The sequence below is a fragment of the Loxodonta africana genome, chromosome 12 (assembly GCF_030014295.1).
Source record: "Loxodonta africana isolate mLoxAfr1 chromosome 12, mLoxAfr1.hap2, whole genome shotgun sequence".
NCBI lineage: Eukaryota > Metazoa > Chordata > Mammalia > Proboscidea > Elephantidae > Loxodonta > Loxodonta africana.
In genome coordinates, this window is record NC_087353.1 from 37,259,725 (window position 1) to 37,285,859 (window position 26,135).

At 48.3% G+C, this 26,135-nt stretch overlaps 1 protein-coding gene across 1 annotated transcript in view; it reads left to right on the plus strand.

Annotated features, from left to right (window-relative positions):
* The window catches only part of KLHL29 (kelch like family member 29), a 177,055-nt gene extending 151,582 nt beyond the window's left edge, over nt 1-25,473 (plus strand). Inside the window, exons 5-12 of the mRNA XM_064295083.1 lie at nt 1,238-1,440; nt 2,681-2,940; nt 6,293-6,491; nt 6,634-6,816; nt 7,023-7,203; nt 19,929-20,122; nt 20,475-20,619; nt 23,404-25,473. Of these exons, the coding sequence (XP_064151153.1) occupies nt 1,238-1,440; nt 2,681-2,940; nt 6,293-6,491; nt 6,634-6,816; nt 7,023-7,203; nt 19,929-20,122; nt 20,475-20,619; nt 23,404-23,587 (1,549 nt within the window). The 3' untranslated portion in view covers nt 23,588-25,473. The remainder of the gene's footprint in view (nt 1-1,237; nt 1,441-2,680; nt 2,941-6,292; nt 6,492-6,633; nt 6,817-7,022; nt 7,204-19,928; nt 20,123-20,474; nt 20,620-23,403) is intronic.
* The last annotated feature ends 662 nt before the right edge of the window (nt 25,474-26,135 follow it).

Consider the following 26,135-nt stretch of genomic DNA (forward strand, 5'->3'; position numbering starts at 1 on the left):
GTGCACCAACCATTTGCACAGGAGTCTGCCTCTCTCTCTGGCTAGCCAGCCTCACTTGCCGGACACCTCTACAGCCCGTTGCCAGCCACAGGTGCACCCAAGGGACCAGCCACCAGACTCGTGAAGCCCCTGGGGGGAACAGCCACGTGGCTGACCCCAGCCCCGATCAGGCCCAGGCTCAGTGCAGATCTCAGGACAGGTCAGAGCAGCCGAGGCGGGACGGCCAAGACCATCAGTTCTGAGAAACCTGCCTCCTGACTCAACGCTCTGGGTATTTTTCCTCCTGGCGTCACTTCTGTATTGGTGTTATTTCTGCCTCATTTTATCTGTTTCCTTCCAGGTCCAGCTTTAGGGCGCGGCTGCCCAGGTCGTAGGAGCCCTTGCAATGGTTTTGTATTTCTGTAGACACCAGATATAAGCATACTTATATATTTGTGTCCCTCCCCCGCTCGCCCCAGTTCACAAGCCCGATGCACACTCTACACGCAGGCCACTCTGACCTCTGACCCCGTGTTCCATGTGGCAGGAGGGCCCCGCCCCGGGCCAGGTCCCAGGTCATGGCTGCTGGCTGTCTGTGGCGGAAGTCCTTGGTTGTTCCCCTTCCCCTCCTCCCCAGCTCTAACCATTCTGTCCGTCTATCTCGTCTCGTCCTCAGTTTCAAAACAATGTCATGAAGGGCTTCCTTTCCATGCCTAAAAGGAAACAATATGTTTTTGGGAAGAGGCGGGGTTGTAGCGGGGTTCTGGGGCAGTGCAGGGCAGTCAAAGGAAGCTTCCAGATTGGCTGGGATCACAGCCAATTGGGAGCCTCACCAGCCTCCATGTGTGGGAGAATCTCCCTTCTGAGGCCGTGGGCCCTGGACCCTGTGCTTGTTGGTCTTGTTGGGTGCAAAGTCCTGGGCAAGCAGTGGGGCCTGACTATATTGTTTCCCTTTGAGGCCAGTCCTGGTCCTCGTCCCCAGCCACAGCTCACGCTTTTTGATTTGCATCTTTTTTTGCATGGACATGCCAAGTAGCGATAAATAAGCAGGGTTTTCTGTTCTTTTGGGCATCTCTGGTCAGACTTTTCTTTTTCAGATCCTGTGTAAGGTCATTAGGTTCAGGTGTGTCCATTGCCGTGTCCTTTGAGTCCTAAACGAAGGGCGTGACCAAGGTGTGCAGGGAGACCCAGCCCTGTGAGGAAGCGGCGCCATGGCCGCAGGAGCCGGCAGGTAAGGACACCTGGTCTCTGTGCCTAGGTCTGTGCGAGATGGCGGCCAGGGTGGCCGGGAGAAGCTGGAGCTGGTCCTGTCGAACCTGCAGGCGGACGTCCTGGAGCTGCTGCTGGAGTTTGTCTACACAGGATCCCTGGTCATCGACTCGGCCAATGCCAAGACCCTGCTGGAGGCGGCCAGCAAGTTCCAGTTCCACACCTTCTGCAAAGTCTGCGTGTCCTTTCTCGGTGAGCCCGGGGTGCATGCGCAGCTTGGGGGCGTGGGAATGCAGATTGGCAACAAGGATTAGGAGGGGGCACACACCAACCATTTGAGGGTGTGCCAGGTTTGAAGGTGATAATTCTGACCATTGCACGCAAAGGCCTTTGCTAGGCATGGATCGGTACTGTGCCTCGCTTCCCAATAGGCAGGAGAGTAGGCTCTGTGACCCAGGCAGAGCTTGGTGAGAACAAATGGGGGCGAGGGCTGCGCAAATGGTTCCAACGTGGAGAGAGCCCAGGCCTGGCCTTCCAGCCCTGTTCTCTTAATCCTGAACATACCTGCCACAAACATCATATTTCCTTTAACTTGTTTAATGCCTGGTCCACAACAGATGCCTCTCACTTGGATACCCAGACCTGCTGCTCAGAATGGGAATCTGAGTACCAAGAGCTCCCAGCAGGTCCGCACCTCAGAGATCATGCTTACTTTATACTTTGGTGCTGCCCAGCTTGGGTGACGGTGGGGAGAGGGAAGGGCAAAGACCAGAGTCACAGAGAACCCATGGCCTGGGGTGTTGAGTGCAGAAAGAAAAAGAGGGGCTGACCCTGGGGGTGGGAGCACATCAGGCAGAGACAACCAGGAGGCCTGAAATGTGACAGGGGAGCCAGGACATCTAGAAGGACCAGGAGCCACTGCTCCAGAGTTAGGCTCACAAGAGCCATGGCCTTCTGGGACCAAGGCACATGTAGACCAGAAAAACTATTAGTCAGATCTCAAGAGAGCTGGCCAGACTGACTCCAGATTTTAGAGGGTCAGGTCAGGTGAGGCTGAAACACATGGGAGATAGTGGGTGGGCATGTGGGGGATGCTACTGCTGGCGTGACCCTAAAGAAAGAGTCTGAGACCTGAGACATATCTGTCACAATTATGGAAGACATGTAAACCTCAGTGGGACACCTGGCCCCAGGCTGTGAGGACCTGGCCTCCTCCCCACCACAGACAATGATTGAGGCAATAAGGAAGCTCTAAGCTGGTAGTCTCAGCCCTTCTCCAGGACTTGTGGGAGCTGAGGGAGGCCCAGGGAGAGCCAGCATGAGATGGGGCAGAGGGAAACCAAGAAAATGGCTCTAAGGAATGGGGATGCTGGAGGTGAGCTCTCAAGGACACAGGGCCAGAGAGGCATCCAGAGAGGGTGACAGGCAATAGGAATAGGTGGTGACCCCTTCCAGGGCCCTTTGGTCAGTGACCCTGTGCTCTCACCCCCAGAGAAGCAGCTGACAGCTAGCAACTGCCTGGGGGTGCTGGCCATGGCCGAGGCCATGCAGTGCAGTGAGCTCTACCACATGGCCAAGGCCTTCGCACTGCAGATCTTCCCCGAGGTAGCGGCCCAGGAGGAGATCCTCAGCATCTCCAAGGACGACTTCATCGCTTACGTCTCCAATGACAGCCTCAACACCAAGGCCGAGGAGCTAGTGTACGAGACTGTCATCAAGTGGATCAAGAAGGACCCTGCGTCCCGTGCACAGGTAAAGGCCTGGCCCCTTCCCTGCCCCCTTCTCCAGCCCTTTTTGGGGATGTAGTCGCAGTGATAGTGGCATTGATGGCGTTGAGAGCAGGGATGAAGGTAGGGAAAGAAGACAAGATTGCCTGGTCTGACCAGCAGAGGGAGCCAAAGGGGCCTGGGAGAGGAAAACTGCTGCCGCTTGGAGGCCCCTGGAGGTGGGAACAGCTCTCTGTGGGCAGCAGAGGGGTGAAGCGAGGGATTAGAGATGAGAATCTCCAAAGGAGGCACCAGAGGATTCTCAAGACCTGGAATTTTACCCAGAAGGAGAGCCCAAGCCAATCAAGCAACTACACGGAGAAATATCCGTCTGAGCTCGGACCAGCGGGAGGATCCCCACCATCGCCATCCCTGATTACCGAGGGGATGGAGAGCCCCAGGGAAGCCCTGGTGGCGTAGTGGTTAACAGCTACAGCTGCTTGCCAAAAGGTCGGCAGTTCAAATCCACCAGGCACTCCTTGGAAACCCTATGGAGCAGTTCTACTCTGTCCTATAGGGTCACTATGAATCAGAATCAACTCGATGGCAATGGGTTTTTGGAGGCCCCAGGACCAAGTGGAAACCTTGCAGGAGATGAGAAAGCACTGCAGATGTGATGAGGAGAGGTTGAGTCCCTCAGAGGGGACAGAGACTCAGAGTACAGAGGAGGAAGCAAAGGAGAACAGTATCCCCAGGAGAGGTCCTGAGTCAGGGGAACCACTGCTGACCAGAAAGCACTGGCTGAGGCCCAGCTCAGAATGGAAGTGCCTGGGTTCTAATATGTGAGGAGCCCCAGGAGTTAAAGCAGCTGCACAGGGAGCTCTCAGAGAGCCCAGAATCTACCCAGAGCCCATTGAATGGCGACAGTGGCCTAGAAGTAAGGAACCAACCAAGAATGGGTAAACATGGCCCAAGCCTAGAATCAGCTGAGAAAGCTGAGGGACAGGTGAGAAGGGCTGTTTTGTTGCTTCAGGAGCAAGGAGAGGGACAAGGAAGGGCAGGATGGGCCAGGCGCTGGGATCTGTGGTATTGGGTTGATGTAGGTCATGGAGCTAGCACTCCACCCCGACCCAGCCACTGAGTCCAGGAGAATGGGAATCTGGTAATCAGGTGGGGAGGGGCAAGATGTCTTTTCAGAGGAAGGAAATTAGGATGCGCAACAAATTACTAGTCACGGGCACAGTCCATTAAAATTCTCAGATCTCTGTCTCCCACCCACAGTGCTCTCCTCAGCTCTAGACCTATATCTTCAATCGACTACTAGACATCTCCAACTGGATGTCACCCAAACCCCTCTACTTCATCAAGCCCCAAACCTATACCTCTTCCTGTGTTCCTTATTTCAGTTCTTCCTATTACCCGAGATAGGAATCCAGATTCTTCCCTCACCTTCCACATCCATTCGGCCGCATAGTTCTGTCTTTTCTACTTCCTTAATCTCTCATAAATGGGTCTGCTTCTCTATCTCCTCATTCAGGCCACCCTAATCTCACCAGAATTACTACAATCATATCCTGAGTAGTTCCCCTGCCTTCCATCTTGCTCCCTTCAAATCCATTTTCCACCCTGCAGCCTGAGTGGTCTTTCTGAAGAACGAATTTGATCATGTAATTTCTGTTTAAAATTCCTCATTAGTTCCCTCATCAATTCCACAGGATAAAGTACAAAATCCTTAGCAAGCATGGCATAAGAGGACCCAGTCGTTGCTAACCTCTCCAGGCTCATTTCTCCCTTCTGCTACCCAGCCCACCGCCCCTCAACAAAAATCTTTCGTATCCAACAAGAAAGCAAATTTAATTTGAGTCTGCCAATGCTTCCAATCCTGGTGGCATAGTGGTTAAGCACTCGACTGCTAACCAAAAGGTCAGCAGTTCGAACCTACCAACCACTCCATGGGAGAAAAATGTGGCGATCTGCTTCCATAAACATTACAGCCTTGGAAACCCTATGGGGCAGTTCTGCTCTGTCCTATAGGGCCACTATGAGTCGGAATCAACACAACAGCAACAGGTGACAGGTATCCCTGAACAAGGCCAGTGGTAGTTCAGTGGCAGGATTCTCACCTTCCACTCAGGAAAGCCAGGTTCGAATCCTGACCAATGTATCTCAAGCACAGCCACTGCTTGTCTGTCAGTGGAGCCTTGCGCGTTACTGTAATACTGAAGGGGTTTCAGCGGAGCTTCCAGTCCAAGACAAACTAGGAAGAAAGGCCTGGCAATCTAGTTCTGAAAAATCAGCCAGGGAAAGCCCTATGAATCACAGTGATCCAATCCTGTTGTGCATGAGGTCGCCATGAGTTGGGGGCCGACTTGAAGCAGCTAACAACAACAAGACTTCAACACCCAGCTCAGACGTCATCCATTCAGTGAAGCCTCTGACTTCCACACCCACTACACCCCTAACTAGACTCCTCCTTTGTGCCGCACTATTGCCTTGTATTTAACTGTACCCTTTGAGTCTAGACTTTATTTGCCTTTGCACCCCAATAAAGGGCTTAATGAGTCTGTTGTGGTCAAGTCAATTCTAACTCATAACAACCCTATAGAATGGAGTAGAACTGCCGCATAGGGTTTTCAAGGAGCAGCTGGTGGATTTGAACTGCCCACCTCTTGGTTAGCAGCTGAGCTCTTAACCACTGCACCACCAGAGTGACACAGAGTGGACACCAATTATCTGTTGGGTGAAACTAAAGTGGAGGGATGAGTAGGGTTTGCCAGACAAGAGGGGAGGCTCAAGTCAGTCTATGAAAAGCCTTCAGTGGACAGTGAGGGGGTCCCGGTGTGAGTGTGAGTTTAAGGCAATGGGATGCGACTGATGTCAGTGTTCCGGAGACAAAGTCTTTGTTGTGACATGCAAGCTGATTGGTCATCCCCTCCTTTAATCTCTCCTGGTCCTCCCATCGGTTCCCAAGATCATCTTTGGAACTCTTTGGAGGAACTCCGTGTGTCCTGCACATGCACACCTATTCAGGAATCAGCCCTCCTCATTTTAGTCCCCTTGCAGAACCGCCTGACTTGAAGCAGAGTCCCTTGGGCTTGATGGGGCGAAGGAATGAGGTGCTGAAGAGATGAATGGAATGAATGGATGGCCCACTCAGGGTCAGCTGCAGCATGAAAGGCCTCTCCTCCCCCCCCCGCCCCCATCCCCTGCCTCCACTTCTAGCTGATCTGAGGGCCTGTTCTAGGCTGGAGTGAGCAGGATGTCTACAGTCCTAAACCAAATACACTTGGAATTATCCTTTCCGTGCAATCCCATGCCTCTTCCTTCTTTTCAATACAACTCACAAGAGGCAGCTCCCTCCTTAGGACATAAGATTTAGCATCTTCTTTGCCCTGCAGTACGCAGCTGAGCTCCTGGCAGTAGTCCGCCTCCCCTTCATCCACCCCAGCTACCTTCTCAACGTGGTTGACAACGAGGAGCTGATTAAGTCATCAGAAGCATGTCGGGACCTGGTCAATGAGGCCAAACGCTACCATATGCTGCCCCATGCTCGCCAGGAGATGCAGACACCCCGGACCCGGCCTCGCCTCTCAGCAGGTATCAAGGGATATGCCCCAACCCCCCAAATGCAGGTGCTGTGGGGTCAGCCTAACTCTGGGTGGTCCCCCAGGGAGGTGCCAGGCACAGAGGCTGGCAATGTTGGGGTGTGTCCCAAGGGTGCCCATCAATGTCCCTGCAGGTGTGGCCGAGGTCATCGTTTTGGTTGGGGGCCGTCAGATGGTGGGGATGACCCAGCGCTCGCTGGTGGCTGTCACCTGCTGGAACCCGCAGAACAACAAGTGGTACCCCTTGGCCTCGCTGCCTTTCTATGACCGCGAGTTCTTCAGTGTAGTGAGTGCCGGGGACAACATCTACCTCTCAGGTGAGGCTCCTCACGCCTGGGTTGGGGACTGGGCATGGGCTTCCCAAGGGGACCTCTCCCCACATGTGACGACTGAGGAAGACTAAGGCCCAGAAGTATCTCCTTCACAGGTGAAGCCTTCTCCTTCAACCCTGGGGCCGGGGCTGCCCAGCCTCAGGCCATTCCTCACTCCCTGCCTGCTCTTCTGTCACCCATACTGCCTACAGGTGGGATGGAATCAGGGGTGACGCTGGCTGATGTCTGGTGCTATATGTCCCTGCTGGATAACTGGAACCTTGTCTCCAGGATGACAGTCCCCCGCTGTCGGCACAACAGCCTTGTCTACGATGGGAAGATTTACACCCTCGGGGGACTTGGCGTGGCAGGCAACGTGGACCACGTGGAGAGGTAATGAAGCCATAGTCACAACGGGGCATCCTCCTACATTCACTGAAGCTAAAATCACATTACTCCTGATCCCCCAGTACCCACCCACTTGAGACGGACTAAAGACTGGATCATTTATAAGGCAGTGATCAATCCCGGACCCTTCAGACATAACTAAGGGCCAGGACTGTAGGATGGCAAGATGAAAGCAGACAAGATGACCTCTGCATTGGCCTTCTGCAGTGACTGAGATGAGTCACTTTTGTCCCAACATTCCATTTCGTGTCAGATAAGCTAGAGGCACAAGATCCAATCACATGAATGCACAGGATGTGCTTGACTAGACTGGTCAGGCAGCTGGAACATACTAGGTCCAGAAATACCCTCCCAGAGACCTGCTGGGACTCAAGGGTAAAGCTGGAAACAATGGCCAAAACGTGTGCCACTCCAGTGCTAGGACCATCCTTGCCCTGGAAGCAGATTACACACCAGGATCTCTATTCCTTTCTCCATCCTGTACGTCCCAGGGAATCTGTTTGTAATACAGGGAAGGGTCGCTTCATACCAACTAAGCAATTTTGGGGGACAGCCAGGACTGGCCAAGCCTCTGGAATTCTCCAGAAATAAGTATAAGCCAGTGAGCCTGAGAACCATGTGTGTAAGCCTGCCCTCTGCTGGAAGTCTCAGGCGACTCCCTCACATGGTAGAGGGGTCAGGTGCAGGCTTCGTGAGCATTGGCAGGAAGTGGGCACCTTTCTAGGCGGAAATACTAAGTCCTCTTCCTTTGAGCCAGGTAGAATGTTCTTGGAAAAAATGGAAGCCTAGGGAAGGCTTCGCAGTCCTGCTTTTGGAGAAATTAGTGCTCCAGAGTCCCTCTGTGGCGCAAACAGTTTGCACTTGATTAACTGGAAACCCTGGTGGTGTAGCGGTTAAGAGTTCAGTTGTTAACCACAAGGTCAGCAGTTCAAATCCACCAGGCGCTCCTTGGAAACCCTATGGGGCTGTTCTACTCTGTCCTATAGGGTCACTATGATTTGGAATTGACTGAAGGGCAATGGGTTTGTTTTTTTTTTGTTTGTTTTTTACCAACCTAAAGGTTGGCAGTTTGAACCCACCCAGTGAAGAAAAACCTGGCACTCTGCTTCCATAAAGATTGCCCCCAAGAATACCTTATGGTGCAGTTCTGCTCTGTAACACATGGGGTCACCATGAGTTGGAATCATCTCGAAGGCAACAGGTTTGGTTTTGGTTTTAGTGACAAGTTAGGCTGACCTGGCCCCATGTTACAACCCAGAAGTCATGGCTAACATCACTACAGCCTTCTTCCCATGTCCTTCCTGCACCAGACCCTGCCATGCATCCCGTGTCATCAGCTGTCACCAGAAAGCACATCTTCCCATGTGACATCTTTTTGCCTGTGAAGCCACACATACCCCTCAATTTGTAATTTTTTTCCCTCAGTGGCTAATTGGACACTTGACAAATGTTACAGCGAAGATGGTTTTAGAGTGAGACAGGATCTGAATGTTCATTGTGGGCTTTTAACTCCCCCAAGTGGAGTCTAGAGATGGCTCAGTTACAACATTTAGTTGTCACATTGATTTGGAGATAATGGGGATTCCCCGGGTAATGACAAGGATACCAGTACCGTATTTTTACGCAAATAATGCACGCTTTTTATGTTTGTTTGCCAACTGCGCCCTTCCCCTGTGAGGTATTTTGATAAACATGCTATGCTAATTTTTTTTTACAGCAACATGTAAAAAAAAAAATTGGCATAGTGACACTTATGAAAGTACCTCGAGGGTGAGGACATGGTTGGCAAACAAACGTAAAAGGCGAGTTATTTGCATTAAAATATGGTACTGTTGTTGAGCCTGGACCTGCTCTGATGCTTGCAGCCTGTGCCATGACCCAGTGCACAGCCATCCATACCCCTGCGCCTTCTGGAAGCACCAGTTCCCACCATTCGTTATCCAATAATGAACACATGAATAAGGAGACATTTTCTACGTAGGAGTAAACTGAGCTAAATCTGTCATCCTGTCTTGCTTTTGTCAGCTATTTTTAATCTCCTAAAATGCTGATTATTCATTTTGCAAACTTATACTTGTTGATAAATACAGGGATTTATTCGAGGATCAGAATGCACCAGCTAAGAGGTGGGGACAAGCTCCTCTCCTCTCCTCCCTGTTCTGGAGCAGGTAGAGTTGTCTGCATGGGCCTTCCCTGGGGGATTAGGCCTTCTGGCTGTGAAACGACCTCCTAGGAAATCCCCCAGTAGATGTTGTCTCGGACAGTAAGGTGCCCTGAGTGGGCCGGAGCCCTTCCTCAGCCCACCAGGATCAGTCGGCTGGCCTTGTAGGGACCAGGACCCAGACTTGAAGACTCCAGAATAGGTATGCATGCAAGCAGGACACAGGTGCAGAGGAAGAGGGATTCGTTGCCCACCCACTGCATCCCAAGGAGCATATCTGGAGCCCCTTTGGGCAAGTCCATTTCTGTGCAACGTGGTTGCAATGATGCAAATTCAGGGTGACAGGAAGGTCAGGATAATGGGTACAGACATGTGGGTGCATCATTCCCCAGGAGGCACTAATGGTACAAATTGCTATTATATTGATAATGAATGAGATATATGGTACATTATAATTATATTACATTACTGTATTACAGGATAGAGCAAGATTATATAATTATAGATTAAAACAACAGTCCAGTAGACAAACCTGTATTATATCATTATATAAATAACTGGGTCTAATATTTTATAGCAATGTATTGCAGGAGCTGTGGTTACTGGATAAATGATAGCCGAGCGCCTCACTCCGCGGGGTCATTTGCATGTCATTAGCATATCCTTCTCAAGCAGGAAGCTGACAGATTGAGCTGACGGGAGGGTTTGTGGTTTGGCAATAAGCCACCTGGAATAACAAGCTCTCAGGAAATTCACGTTTGGTGGAATGTGCCATTATACCGAAAGACTGAGGACTAACGGCCAATAATCTTGTCTCCCAGCTCCTTCTGCAGGGGCTCTTTGGAGCTCTGCCACAGTGGCTTAAAAAACAGAAATCTGAACTTCTGACACTGTCCAAAAAGACACTCACTCCACTGCATATTAGCCACATATCATTCGTCTGCGGCTTATTTGAATCAGCTCCTCTTCTCAAATCCTGAGTCTTCACAAACTGAGGGCTAGCCGTCGCACGGCTGTCCCTTCACCCCACACGCTCAGAGCCACAGACACCAGCTAAGTGAAGCCGTCTTCTACGGCACTGAGCTGTGGCCAAGTGCCGGCTCAAGTCCAAAGGGGGCGCCCAGGAACAGAGGCCCAGTATGCTGGTGGTGGTGGTGTGAGCTGCCCTCACATCGATTCTGACTTGTGGAGACCCACATGGGCAGAGTAGAACTGCTCTATAGGGTTTTCAGAAGCACTTTGCCAAGGACTGTCTCCCGAGGTGCCTCTGGGTGGGTTCAAATTGCCCACTTTCCAGCTAGGAGTGGAGCGCTTAACCGTTTGCGCCACCTAGGGGCCCTTCCTAGAAAATGTGTGCTGGAAAAAGCCACACTGGTGGTGCAGTGGTTAACAGTTCATTCGCCTGCTAATCAAAAGTTCAACAGTTCGAATCCTCCAGCCACTCCTTGGAAACCTTGTGGGGCAGTTCTACTCTGTCCTATAGGGTTGCTATGAGTCGGAATTGACTAGATGGCAATGGGTTTAGTTTTTTGGTGGTGCAGCAAGCACACAGTGGAGACCCCCCCTCAGGTCCAGATACACAGAGTACAGTCGTGAACTGCAACTGCGTGGTGAGCTGAGCAGTAGATGTGCCTTCCCATGGTGGGTGCAGACCCAGTGCTGGGGGAAGGAGTTAGGGGAAAGCGCGTGAGGGCAGCCCTCAGGCAGCACCCAACGGAGACTGAGGACTGAGATTCAAGCTGTAGTGCAGAAAGCCCTCCAGTTCCTTGGCCACTCTACCAAATCCCGTCTGCTCTTCCCTGTCAGCTGCTTCCTGTTTTCACTTTCTGGCCTAGAACTCCTGTTGCATCACTTCTCCCATCATCTTACTTTGCCACTTTGATCTGTCCGCCACCAAGCTTGTCTTCTGCACCACACAGATCTGTGCAGTCAAACTCATGGAGAAAATCACAGTCCCACATACTGGCCCCACTACAGTTGTAAGGCCCCCAACCTTCACTGAGTCCCTACTGCTACATAGCAATCTTCCTGTGTTTCCCTTGTCAGCAACTTCGCCCACTCTCCAGAGCAGGTGTTTCTTATCTTTATCTCTCTTTTCCAATCTCTTACCCCATAAAACCAGTTGCCATTGCGTCAGTTCTGATACATGTTGATCGCACGTGCATCAGAGTAGAGTTTTCAATGGGTGATTTTTCGGAAGTAGATTCTCAGGTATTTCTTCCAAGGCACCTCTGGGTGGACTCGAACCTCCAACCTTTTGGTAAGCAGCTGAATGTGTTAACCTTTGTACCACCCAAGGACCTTTCCTCATGGCCTCTCCCAATGCTTTGAACAACTCTGACTCCTGCTTCACAGAGACAATGAGAGCCATCATTTGAGAACTCCTCGACTTCCTGTCATCACTCCCACAGTGCACCTGCATTCAAGCCATCCTTGTTGTCCTCTCTCTCGCCCAAATGGACATGACTTCCCCTCCCCACCCTGTATCCCATTTGCCTGTACCTCCTGGGAGCCTTGCCTTATAGCTATCCCCTCTCTTTCATTTATGTTTCGTCTTTCCTTTTCTGGTTGGGCTCCCTCCCTCCTATCCTGGAGCTGGCTCATACTGGCTTGTGAGAGCTGATGGTTCAGTTTCCAGGAATTCTGAGAGCCAGTTGTTAAGCCATTATTAAAAATTAAATAATATAAACTTATAATTAAAGAAATTATATTAAAAACAGAGGTGATACATACTCAAATTTCATCACTCCCTAAATTTTTACATTTTACTACAATTTTTTTATACTCTTTAGGTCATGTATGCCTATTGTGTCTTTGTTGTTGTGTTCTGTCGCGTCAATTCTGACTCATAGCCATCCTATAGGACGAAGCAGAACTGTCCTGTATAGTTTCCTAGGCTTTAATCCTTACGGGAGCGGATCACCAGGTCTTTTCTCCAGCAGAGTGGCTGGTGAGTTTGAACCTCCAACCTTTCAGTTAGCCAACACTTAACCATTGCACCACCAGGGCTCCTTATTGTGTCTTTATATGGGAGTAATTCTATATAGCGGTGTCCTATTGTGTATGTCTTCCCAACACCATGTTCAGTGATAACACTTTGGCGACTTAAAATAGGCCATGGTGGGAGAATTTACATCCCAGAAATTAGCAAACGCTACAAGCCAGGGCTTTTGTCCCTGAAGAGCTGTTGTTTACCATTCCCGCTCACCACTGATAAACCCCTCCCTTAGCTTCATATTCCTTTCTGTTGTTGTTGCTGTTGTTAAGTGCCATCGAGTCAGTTCTGACCCATAGCAACCCTATGTCCAACAGGATGAAACACTGCCTGGTCCTGCACCAGCCTCAGAATCATTATGCCTAAGCCCATTGTTACAACCACTGTGTCAATCCATTTTGTGGAGGTTCTTCCTCTTTTTTGCTGGCCATCTATTTTACCAAGCATGACGTCCTTCTCCAGGGACTGATCCGTCCCGATAACACATCCAAAGTATTTAAGATGAAGTCTCACCATCCTTGCTTCTAAGTAATATCCTCGTTGTACTTCTTCCAAGACAGATTTGTTCGTTCCTTTGGCAGTTTGTAGTATATTTAATATTCTTCACCAACATCACAGTTCAAAGGTGTCAATTCTTCTTCAGTCTTCTTTATTCATAGTCCAGCTTTCCCATATATACGAGGCAATTGAAAACACCATGGCTTGAGTCAGGCGCACCTTAGTCCTCAAAGTGACATCTTTGCTTGTCAATACTTTAAAGAGGTCTTTGGCAGCAAATTTGCCTAATGCAATGCATCTTTTGATTTCTTGACTGCTGCTTCCATGGGTGCTGATCGTGCTGGCTTCATTCTTTTCTCCGTTTATCATGATGTTGCTCACTGGTCCAGTTGTGAGGATTTTTGTTTTCTTTCTGTTGAGGCGTAATCCATACCGAAGGCTGTGGTCTTTGATCTTCACCAGTAGGTGCTTCAAGTCCTCTTCACTTTCAGCAAGCAAGGTTGTGACATCTGTGTGTTGAAGGTTGTTAGTGAGTCTTCCTCCAATCCTGATGCCCTGTTCTTCTTCATATAGTTAAGCCTTCTTGGATTATTTGCTCAGCATACGGACTAAATAGATATGCTGAAGGGATACAACTCAGACACACACCTTCCCTGACTTTAAACCAGGCAGTATCCCCTTGTTCTATTTGAACGACTGCCTCTTGATCTATGTAATGTTCCTCATGAGCACAATTAAGTGTTCTGGAATTCTCATTCTTCATAATGTTATCCATAATTTATTGTGATCCACACAGTCAAATGCCTTTGCATAGTCAATAAAACACTGGTAAACATCTTCCTGGTATTCTCTGCTTTCAGCCAGGATCCATCTGACATCAGCAATGATATCCCTAGTTCCACATCCTCTTCTGAATCCAGCTTGAATTTCTGGCGGTTCCCTGTCAATATACTGCTGCAGTCGCTTTTGAATGATCTTCAGCAAAATTTTACTTGCGTGTGATATTAATGATATTGTTCAATAATTTCCACATTCGGTTGGATCACCTTTCTTGGAAATAGGCATAAATATGGGTCTCTTTCAGTCGGTTAGCCAGGTAGCTGTCTTCCAAAATTTCTTGGCGTAGATGAGTGAGCACTTCCAGTGTTGCATCTGTTTGTTGAAACATCTCAATTGAAAGAAAAAAAAAAAAATTTTTTTTTTTCTTTCAATTGATGTTCCTTCAATTCCCAGAGCCTTGTTTTTTGCCAGTGCCTTCGGTGCAGCTTGGATTTCTTCCTTCAGTACCACCAGTTCCTGATTATATAGTACCTCCTGAAATGGTTGAAAGTTGACCAATACTTTTTGGTATAGTGACTCTGTGTATTGCTTCCATCTTCTTTTGATGCTTCCTACATCATTTAGTATTTTCCCCATAGAGTTCTTCAGTATTGCAACTTGATGCTTAATTTTTTTCTTCAGTTCTTTCAGCTTGAGAAATGCCGAGTGTGTTCTTTCCTTTTGGCTTTCTATCTCTAGGCCTTTGCACATGTCATTATAATACTTTGTCTTCTCGCACCGCCCTTTGAAATCTCTTCAGCTCTTTTACTTCATCATTTCTTCATTTTCCTTTAGCTACTCAACGTCCAAGAGCAAGTTTCACAGTCTCTTCTGGCATCCGTTTTGGTCTTTTCTTTCTTTCCTGTCTTTTTAATGACTTCCTTCTTTCTTCATTTATGATGTCCTTGATGTCGTTCCAGAACTCATCTGGTCTTTGGTCATTAGTGTTCAACGCATCAAATCTATTCTTGACATGGTCTCTAAATTTAGGTGGGCTATGCTCAAGGTCATATTTTGGCTCTTGTGGACTCGTTCTCATTTTCTTCAGTTTCAGATTGAACTTGCATATGAGCAATTGATGGTCTGCTCCACAGTCGGCCCCTGGCCTTGTTCTGACTGATGATACTGAGCTTTTCCATCATCTCTTTCCATAGACGTAGTCCATTTGATTCCTGTGTATTCCGTTTATCGAGGTCCACATGTATAGTCACCATTTATGTTGGTGAAAAAAGGTATTTCCATTAAGAAGCAGTTGGGCTTGCAAAATTCTATCTTGTGATCTCCAGCATCATTTCTATCACCAAGGCCGTATTTTCCAACTACCAATCCTTCTTTGTTTCCAACTTTTGCATTCCAATCACCAGTAATTATCAGTGCACACTGACTGCATGCTTGATCAATTTCAGACTGCAAAAGGTAAAAATCTTCAATTTCTTCATCTTTGCCCTTAGTGTTTGGTGTGTAAATTTGAATAGTAGTCATATTAACTGGTCTTTCTTGTAGGCGTATGGATATTATCCTATCACTGACAGTGTTGTACTTCAGGATTGATCTTGAAATGTTCTTTTTGACAATGAATACAATACCATTCCTCTTCAAGTTGTCATTCCCGGCATAGTAGACCATATGAATATCTCATTCAAAATGGCCAATAACAGTCCATTTCAGCTCATTAATGCATAGGATGTCGATATTTATGCATTCCGTTTCATTGTTGACAATTTTCAATTTTCCCAGATTCATACTCCATACATTCCAGGTTCGGATTATTAATGGATGTTTGCAGCTGTTTCTTCTCATTTTGAGTTGTGCCACATTAGCAAATGAAAGTCCCAAAAGCTTGACTCCATCCATGTCATTAAGGTCGACTCTGCTTTGCAGAGGCAGCTCTTCCCCAGTCATCTTTTGAGTGCCTTCCAACCTGAGGGGCTCATCTTTCAGCACTATATCAGACAATGTTCCGCTGCTATTCATACAGTTTTCACAGGCTAATTCTTTTCAGAAGTAGACCACGGATTCCTTCTTCCTAGTCTGTCTTAGTCTGGAAGCTCAGCTAAAACCTGTCCACCATGGGTGACCCGGCTGGTATTTGAATACCAGTGGCATAGCTTCCAGCATCACAGCAACAGGCAAGCCCCAACAGTACCACAAACTGACAGACACATGGGGAATATTCCTCTCTAGGTCCCGCCTTCTCCATCCACCTTCATAGCTAAGTTTCTTCTAAGAGAAGTCTACACCAGTGTGGCTAGCTCCTTGCCTCCGCTTTACTCCTCAATGCACAAATAGCTTCTGTACCTCCCATCCACTTTAAGTGCCCCTGTCAAGACCACCAGTGACCTGAGACTGAAAATAAGATGCTTTTGGTTTCCCTCTTGACCTCTTATCACATCCTCTGTGCTGGAAGCTCTCTTGGCTTCTGTAGCTCTGGCCAGTGCTACCTAACCCTCTGACCACTGCCCATCTTACCCTCTGACCACTGCCCATCTTAACCTCTGGCCACTGCCCATATTACTCCTCTGACCACTGCCCTTTTTACCCTCTGGCACTTCCCTGAATGCTCCTCTCAGCTCCCCTCTAAATGCCAGTGTTTCCCCAGAGTTTGTGCTCAGTCTGTTTTGTTTTGTTTTTATTGTGAAAATTTACAGCTCAAGTTAATTTCTCATACAAAAATTTATACACATATTGTTATGTGACATTAGTTGCAATCCCTATAATGTGACAGCACACTCCCCATTTCCATCCAGGTTTCTTGAGCTCATTCAACAAGTTCCTGTCCTTTCCTGCCTTTTATCCTGCCTCCGGGCAGGAGCTGCCCATTTGGTCTCATATGTCTGCTTGAACTAAGAAGCGCACTCTTCATGATTATTATTTTGTTTTACAGGCTGGTCTAATCTTTGTCTGAAGAGTGAGCTTTGGGAATGGTTTTAGTTCTGGGTTAACAGAGCTTCTGGGGGCCATGGTTTCAAGGGTTCTTTCAGTCTCAGTAAGATCACTAAGTCTGTTCTTTTTATGTGAATTTGAGTTCTGTTTCACACTTTTTCCTGCTCCATCAGGGACTCTGTTGTGTTCCCTGTCAGGGCAGTCAGTGATGGTAGCTGGGCACCATCTAGCTCTTCTGGTCTAAGGCTGATACAGTCTCTGGTTTATGTGCCCCTTTTGTCTCTTGGGCTAATATTTTCCTTGTGTCTTTGGTGTTCTTTGTTCTCCTTTGCTCCACGTAGGTTGAGACCAATTGATGCATCTTAGATGGCCACTTGTAAGTTTTTAAGATCTCAGATGTCTCTCACCAAAGTGGTATGCAGAACATTTTCTTAATAAACTTTTGTTGTGTCAATTGACCAAGATATCCCCTGAAACCAAGGTCCTCAGGCCCCAACCCCAGCTACTCTGTCCCTTAAAGTGTTTGGCTGTCTTCAGGAAACTTCTTAGCTTTTGCTCTAATCCAGTTGTGCTAACTTCCCCTGTATTATATATTGTCCATTCCTTCACCTAAGATGGTTTTTGTCTACTGTCTAGCTGGTGAATTTCCCTCTCCTTCCCTCCTACCCTTGTAACCATCAAAGAATATTTTTTCTGTATTTAAATCTTTTCTTGAGTTCTTATAATAGTGGTCTCGTACAATATTTGTCCTTTTGCGACTGACTAATTTCACTCAGCCTATGTGTTCAGTCTTGACCTTGCCCACACACTCTCCCTAGAGAACTATTAACTCCTTTTCTTCACTTTCCATCTATGTGCCAATGGTCCCAAAGCTGAATGTTTTCACCCATTGCCTGATGGACATCCCCAGTCTGTTGCCCAGATACTTCCCTATGAAAAAAACTCAGGTCCCTGGGTGGTACTAGTGGCCTATGATCAGCTATTAACCTAAAGGTTCAAACCCACCCAGTGGCACCATGGAAGAAAGGCCTGGCAATCTGCTTCCATAAAGATTACAGTCAAGACAACCCCATAGAGCACGGTTCTCCTCTGTAACGCATGGGCTCACCATGAGCCAGAATTGATGTAACAGCAATGGGTTTGGTACTTTTTTTAATGTTTTATGTATAAAACTGAAACACACCTGCCCCAGATTGCCCCAACCTGTACTTCGTCGATCCTCTGTCCCAGCAGCAGGGCCCCTCCATCTAGTTTGCCAAGTCAGAGACCCTGAGTCATCCTTGGCAAACCCTCTCCCTCTTAATTCCAACATTGAACTGATGATCAAATCCTATTGATTCGCCTCTCCTTCTGCTCCCTTTTCCTCACACTCCTGGTCATCCCAGGCCCAAGTCACTATCACTTCTCACTGAGCTTCCTGTAACAGTCCTCACCAAGCTCCCTGCTTCCAGCCACCTCCTCCAGTTCATTCTCCACACTGCAGCCACAGAGATCTCTCTAGAATCCAAATTTGATCATGTTACTTCCCTTCTTAAAACTTTCAAGGTTTCCCCATTACCCTCTAGATAAAGTCCAAATCCCTTAGCTTGGCACACAAACTACTCCCTACCTCCGGCCATTCTGGACTACTCTAAATTCCCCCAAAATGCCACCTTTGCCCACACATCTCCCTTTGCCTGCAATTCTGTTGCAGAACAAAACGTTGTCCAGTCCTATGCCATCTTCATGATCACTGGTATGCTTGAGTACAGTGTTGTGGCCACTGTGTATTTTGAATGCCTTCCAGGCTACCGGGCTCGTCTTCTAGCACTATATTGGACAATGTTCTGTTGTGATGCATAGGGTTTGTATTGGCTAATTTTTGGATGCAGATTGCCAGGCCTTTCTTCCTAGTCTGTTTTAATCTTGAAGCTATGCTGAAACTTATTGACCATGAGCAACCCTACTGGTATTTGAAATACTGGTGGCACAGCTTCCATCATCACAGCAACTTACAAGCCACCACAGTACAACAAGCTGACAGATGAGTGGTAGCTCCATTCACCTAGCTAGTAGCTTATTCATACTTTACAGTCCAGCTCAGGGATCAGCTCCTCCAGGAAGTCTGTCCTGACTCATTAGAGTAGGCTAGGTGCCCCCTTCCTTGTGCAGCTTGGGTATCTCACCCACATATCATCCTGCACACTAATTTTTCTTTGTGCCTCATTTGGCTGTCCCAACATTAGGCCATAAGCTCCTTGAGGACAGGAATAGTGCTTAATTAACCCTGTTTCCAGAGCAGAACGTGGATATACAGGAGAGGCTAGTACAGGATTGCTGAATGAAGAGTTAGGGCTGAGCTGGGTAGCACGATAGGGAGCACAGTGGGAGCAAACGTATGGAGATGAGAACTTAAGTTGAGGTTGTAGCAGGCAGAAAAGAGCCCCCCAACCATGGTTTTGGGGAACATCTAGTTCAATTGGCATAACAGTTTATAAAGAATATGCTCTACATTCTACTCTGGTGAGTAGATCTGGGGTCTTAAAAGCCTGTGGGCAGCCATCTAGGATACTCCACTGGTCTCACCCCTTCGGGAGCAAGGAAGAATGAAGAAAACTAAAGAGACAACCAGAGGACTAATAGGCCACATCTAACCATGGCCTCCACCAGAGTGAGTCCCGTAAAACTAGATGGTACCCGGCTACCACCAGTGACTGCTCTGACAAGGATCACAATAGAGGGTCCCAGACAGAGATGGAGAAAAATGTAGAACAAAATCGTAACTCAAAAAGAAAGACCAGACTTACTGGCCTAACAGAGACTGGAGAGACCCTGAGAGTATGTTTCCTGACACCCTTTCAGCTCAGTAATAAAGTCACTCCTGAGGTTCACCCTTCAGCAAAAGACTGAACGGGCCCGTGAAACAAAACAAGACTAAAGGAGCATATTAGCCCTGGGGCAGGGACCAGAAGGCAGGAGGGAACAGGAAAGCTGGTAATGGGGAACCCAGGGTTGAGAAGGGAGAGTGTTGATGTGTCGTGGGGTTGTTAACCAATGTCATAGAATGATGCATATACTAACTGTTTGATGAGAAACTAGTTTATTCTGTAAAACGTCATCTAAAGTACAATTAAAAAAAAAAAATTTTTTTTTTTAAAGAAAAGAGCCTCCCGAGGGCCCAAGAAGGAGGCTGAGAGGCTAGTCTGGGCCAGATCATAGGAGGCTTTGAGAGGCTTATCCAAAGTGGCCAGAGATACCAAGGGCAAGAAGCAGATGGTGGTTGGTGCACCCCAATTATTTGCTGCTGTTGGCTGCGGCTTTTCCCTGCACAAAGCCCATCTTTGACCCAGGACTTCTTTCCTCTTCTCTCTGCAGGTATGATACCATCACCAACCAATGGGAGGCAGTGGCCCCTCTGCCAAAGGCAGTGCACTCTGCGGCAGCCACCGTGTGTGGTGGCAAGATCTACGTGTTTGGTGGGGTGAACGAGGCAGGCCGAGCTGCAGGCGTCCTCCAGTCTTACATTCCACAGACCAACACGTGGAGCTTCATTGAGTCCCCAATGATTGGTGAGAACTAGCTGTCTCCTTGGCCCGGGGCCAGTGTCGCACACCCATCTCGTTGCCTTGTTCAATATCAATATCCTTAGCACAGACTCAAGCTAAGCCCAACATTCTGCAGATCCAGGTCTGGGGTGGGGGGTAAATCCCAAGACCAGGTGCAGCTCTGACTCCTGTGATCTGGAGAAAAGTGAGTTAAGTCTGTGCATCCCATGCCTTCTGGCCCCAGGCCTTGTCCTAAGGCCAATGAGTGACTTATTGGGGGTCTTTCAGCCCCCTTACCCTGGAGGGCCTGTTGGGAAAGGACACGAGGGAAGGAGGAGAGGAGACACCTTGACTGCCTGCTTTGCTCTCCTCACAGACAACAAGTACGCTCCCGCCGTCACCCTCAACGGCTTCGTTTTTATCCTGGGTGGGGCTTATGCCAGAGCTACAACCATCTACGACCCTGAGAAAGGAAACATTAAGGCGGGCCCAAACATGAATCACTCCCGCCAGTTCTGCAGGTGAGGGGGCTGCAGGGCCCAGCTAGGGGAGGGAAGGAGGAGGGTGGAGATGTAGAAAAAACAGAAGGGGGTTGATTACAGTGACTTACTACCAGTGGATGACCAAAGCTCCACATCTTGCCCCAGTTCCCAGCCCACAGCAGTGCAAATTGGGTACCCCTCAACCACAGGTGATGGATATTAGTGCCAGGGCACCTATGAAGCACCCAAGGGCAGCTGTGGCCCAGAAGCCCAACACTGTGACTCCAGCTGGCCCATCTCAAAGCCAGGAATGAAATGTTTCCTGCAGCCACCAGGCCCAGGTGCTTCAAGGCCAGACCTCCTCTCCATAATAGGTGAGGGCATCACTGTGAGGTCAGCCCTCTTCCAGGACAGCTGCCCATCACAGCTGGAGCCAGGTGATGCCCTGCATGGGACAGGTGGCTTCTTGGGGAATGCTCTGATCACACATATGATCCTGATGGCCTTTCAAAGCTGGGCCCAGCAAGTAGCACAGGGCACAGATGCCCTAGATTCTTAAGAGGTTAACTAGGCAAAACACACACATACCAGCTCCAGCAGAAAGAGAGGTCAGGTCTGGTTTGGTTACCATACGGCCTGGCTCCATGGCCCAGAAAAAAATCACTACCCAGGGCGTTGAGACACCAGTCCCTGCTCTTCTAGCCTCATCCCTTCCTGGACTGAAAGGAACAAGGCAAAAAAGGGGTCCAGGAAACCCATTATCACCAATTTCACAGCAGATCCTTCCTAAGATGTCTTGTGCCTGTGCAGCAGGGAATCATGGAATCCCCAATATGTGAGCAGCATTAAGTACTTATCGAAAGCCAGTATTTGTGTAGCTATACCTAGAAAAGATATAATCTACTCACTAACTTGTCATGTGACCTTGGACATATAACTTACTCTCTCTGGGGAAGTTCTCCTGTCTAGGAAGCAGGCCAGGACCAGGTAACTGCTAAGTTCCTATTCACATGAAGATTCTACAGCCCTCTATCCTTACTTTCATGTTCCACACTCTACATGTGGACAGTGTGCAGGGCAAAGTCTGACTCCAGTGTCTACTGATCAAGACAACGGGGGTATTGAGCAACATCTGTGGAGAGGACTCCGTATCTCATCTGAGAACAAAAGTGGCCAGGGAGAAGGACCCCGGAGGTCATGGTCCCCAGACCTTCTGTTAGCCCAAGACAGGAACCATTCCCAAAGCCAACTCTTCAGACAGGGATTAGACTGGACTATAAGATAGAAAATGATACTGGTGAGGAGTGAGCTTCTTGGATCAAGTAAACACATGAGACTATGTGGGCAGCTCCCGTCTGGAGAGGAGATAAGAAGGCAGAGGCGGGCAGAAGCTGGCTGAATAGACACGGAAATACAGGGTGGAGAGAAGGAGTGTGCTGTCTCGTTAGGAGGAAAGCAACTAGGAGTATATAGCAAGGTGTATATAAATTTTTATATGAGAGACTGACTTGATTTGTAAACTTTCACTTAAAGCACAATAAATTTTTTTTTTTAAGTGGCCAGGGAAAGACTTAATGCCAGAAGAGAGCTTCAAGATGGGTCTTACAAGTAGGGAAAAGATATGCCACAAAGGGAGAAATACGAGAGGCCCAGATGGCACGGAGCTATAGAGAAGGTCGGCACCTTTAGGGTCTATAATGCACCATTCTCCTATGGGGTCGCCATGAATCAGAATCAACTTTTAGAAGTCTAGACCGACATGTTCTGTTTGAGGCTCAGAATTTCAGAAACGGATGGAACCTTAAAACACTATATGTTGGAAAACAAGACTAAATGGGCACATCAGCCCAGGGGCAAGGACTAGAAAGCAAGAGGGCACAGGAAAGCTGGTAATAGGGAACCCAAGGTTGAAAAGGGAGAGTGTTGCTATGTTGTTAACCAATGTCATAAAACAATATGTGTATTAACTGTTTAATGAGAAACTAGTTTGTTCTGTAAACGTTCATCTAAAGTACAATAAATAAAATAAAGCTATATGTTGGATTTCAGGGATAGCCTGCAAAAAACAGCTATTAGGTGAAATGAGAAAGAAGTCAGCGCTAGAAACACGGATCTGGAGTCAGTGTGAAAGGGGAGCTGAAATTCCTTAGAATACCTGCAGTGAGGAGCAATGCTGAGCTCCCAGGAGTGAAAGGGCTGACCGAGACAACAGGAGGAGGCAGTGAGTGGTCCACAGGAAGGGCCCAGGGCAACACTGGTAACCCTGTAGAGAGCGTGCCTGGCCCCTGCAGTCATAGGCAGGTAACGGCACCAGGTCACACAGCAGGAAGGTCTGACTCTGATCACCCCGGCAGGGGTGGTATTCCCAATCAAGTGGCTGATGCGCAATTAAGACTTAGCTCCTTATTACCCTGCCTCTTATCATTCCTCAAAGTACCTTGTGAGTCATGAGTCCCAAGTTGATCTGAGCTGTAGGAAAGCTCTGGATGTACAACGCGAGAAAGACACTTGATAAAGACTCAGTAGACTGGGCCAAGAGCCTGTCCGCAGAGGCTGTCCCCCTCCCAGCCGGTCTGTGGAGGCCTAGTGTACGTAGGTGTCTCCAGCAGCTGGCAGGGGAGAAGAGCATGTTGTCCTAATTGGCCCAGGAGGCAAGAGGTTTTTCTTAGCTTGGGTCAGAGGGCTAAGCAGAGCAGCAAGATCACGTACCACCTTTGCAAAACAGTATAGGCAGCCTGCAGCAGGACTCGGCCTTGAGAATCAAGCTCCAAGTCTAAGTCGGAAGTGAAATGCTTAACTCTCTTCCCATTTTCTTCCTGACAGTGCCGTGGTGCTCGATGGCAAGATTTATGCAACCGGAGGCATTGTTAGCAGTGAGGGGCCCGCCCTGGGCAATATGGAAGCCTATGAGCCCGCAACCAACACATGGACCCTCTTACCCCATATGCCCTGTCCTGTGTTCAGACACGGCTGCGTGGTGATAAAGAAGTATATTCAAAGCGGCTGACATCGACTGAAAGCCCACAACAAGACTGTGGACAAGTCTGGTGAGGCAAATGCTACACAGTGATAAGTTTTCAGCAATCCCAGGAAGAGGCCAACAAGACACAATCAAGGAATCACTGCGCTAAACATTTTGAATATTCTCCACGCTGAATGTAGAAAATCATCCTCGCCTTTGGGTGAAAGGAGCAGCAGGAGCCCTGGACATAGCCAGACGGGGCCTGCCTGCTCCCGTGGAGGCACTTGCTCTGAACGGAGGCGCTCGCTCTGCCCGGTGCAATAGAGTTTCACATATTTTTCAACTGGGAGAGAGAAGCTGTTTTTTCCTTCCTGCAGAGCAAGCTTGATTCCTCAGCAACCATAGATCAGTTATCCTATGACAATATTAGGCATCAGGCTCTCTTGGAATAAGATCAAAGTGTCCTTACCACTTTGATTCCTAATTTTGTTTTTTAACCAATCCACACTTTCAGTGTCTGAGAGAAAACAGTCGACAGTACCATGGGGCCTGAGCCCTCGGAGGCTGCTGCTCTCCACTGGGGCCCAAGAGAAGCCCCGCTGCCCTGTGCGAGCCAGGGAGTGGCTGGAGCCAAGGCTGCAGGGGCAGCGGTGGGAACAGCGGGGGAGAGCCGTCTGTCCTTCATAGGTTTTTCTACCATGTTTTTGCTGGAGAAGGACAAGGGGATTGTGCTAGCTTTCTCTTACCCAATATGAATTATTTAGATTTCCAAGGCGTTTTCTTGATACACAAAAGGCTATTTTTAAGTACAGAGAGAAGGAGGGAGCCACTAGAAGGCTAATGATGTGGAAATTCCCAAAGCTAGGTAGTGCCCGAGTGGCGCATTTGCTCTAATTTTTCTACGTGCAGAATAGAGGATCTCTCCTGGGGGGGCTGGGCAAATGCCCCCATTTTATTTTTAGAAAATGCAACTCCCAGACAGCCCCATAAGAGCTGTGCCTCGTGGAGGCCTTGTCAACGGAAGAAGATTCCGTTCCAGAAGGAAACCAGTTCTGGCTCCTGACACCAGTGCAGCTCCCTCCATGAGGCAACGCTGAAGACCCCGGCCAGGCAGGAAGGGAAGGAGGGAAGGCGGGACAATAAAGGCCTATAAAGCACAGGAGAGTATTTTTGATATTTATAGCTATATATTAAGGCACCTGCCACAAGAGCTGTCAGGACGGGGACAGCCTTCTTAGACGAGCCATGACAGCCCAGGCCTGATGGACATGAGCAGAATCACTCTACTTGTAGCAGATTAACCCAAGAAAGGGGAAGCCGGGAGGGAGGGCACACTGTGGCTCAGAAGAGGAAGGCCTTTCTGCTAGTCCTCAGACCCTCAAATCTCACGTGGTAATCATCAGTTTCCATTCCAGGGCAGGAAGGATGCTGCCGCTGCGCTGTTGAGTTGAAGTTGGTACCAAATACACATTTACCATTTTTGTATCTGGGAAGTCAACTTGCCATCATTGTTTCACGATACGACCATTTACAAGGAGGAAAGGACAGGACACGTTTTCCATCTTTCAGTACTTGATGACATAAAATCCCAGTTCTAATGTTGGGCATCAACTTCTAGTACTACAAAGTGTGGCTCCCACTTGGACGAGATATACCGAGCTTCGTTATGCAGTTTTTAATATTATTTATTATTTTAAAAAAAAGTAATAAGCACAAAACTACATACATTGTATGTCATTTAAAGTATTTATGTCAAACAGGGTGCAAGTGTGAACCCAAGGACCGGAGCACAAATTTCTAACTGCCTGGGGCAGGGCTAATGTTAGCGTTGGTGTGCATCTGCCTCCAAAGGAGGTGTTAGTGGTCAGCAGGACTCAACACAGATGACATTGAAATTCCGTTTCTCTCCTCACCTATCACACTGGAGCAAAACTGGCTATTTCTGTGAATGATATAAAACAGGGTTCTCTGTAATGGTATTGTACATAGTATACGTTTATTGTTAAGTTCTTGTTATATTATAATAAATATATTTATAGATCTAGACTGGGAAGCCAATGTCATCTGTTTGTGTGCCATCGTCCTTGTCACAGTGATGAGAAACCCCTGTGTAGGCCTGTTCTTCCTCTCATACGTCAGCTATCTGGGCTCCGTTATAAATTTTTAGTGCAGGTTTTGATGATTAGAAAGGATAGGACTCCTTAACAAGGGAACATACAGAGTTTAAAAGGAAGCATAAAGGACAATTAAAGGTCAAAGGTGCAAGAGACTTGCAAACACTCTGGAATTGACTCCCAGGATCTTCCTTCAGTTGTAAGTACTCTTCTTATTGCACTGTATAAGTGAAAGCTTCAAAGTTAGCTTCCCAGTGGTGTCACTCCTGAGCCCGGACTCACGGTCTTGGACTGTGACACAGCCCAAGACAACCCCAATTCATCTGCCTGTGAAGAGACACAGCACACTTCCTCCAGAAAGATAAACAAGCATGTGATTTCTAGCCTAAAATCCATCAGGGTGGCCTCCCCCGCCTTGTCGAGTCATGCCTGAGGCTGTTCTCTAACCCATCACACAAACCCACTTTGTACCCTTGCCA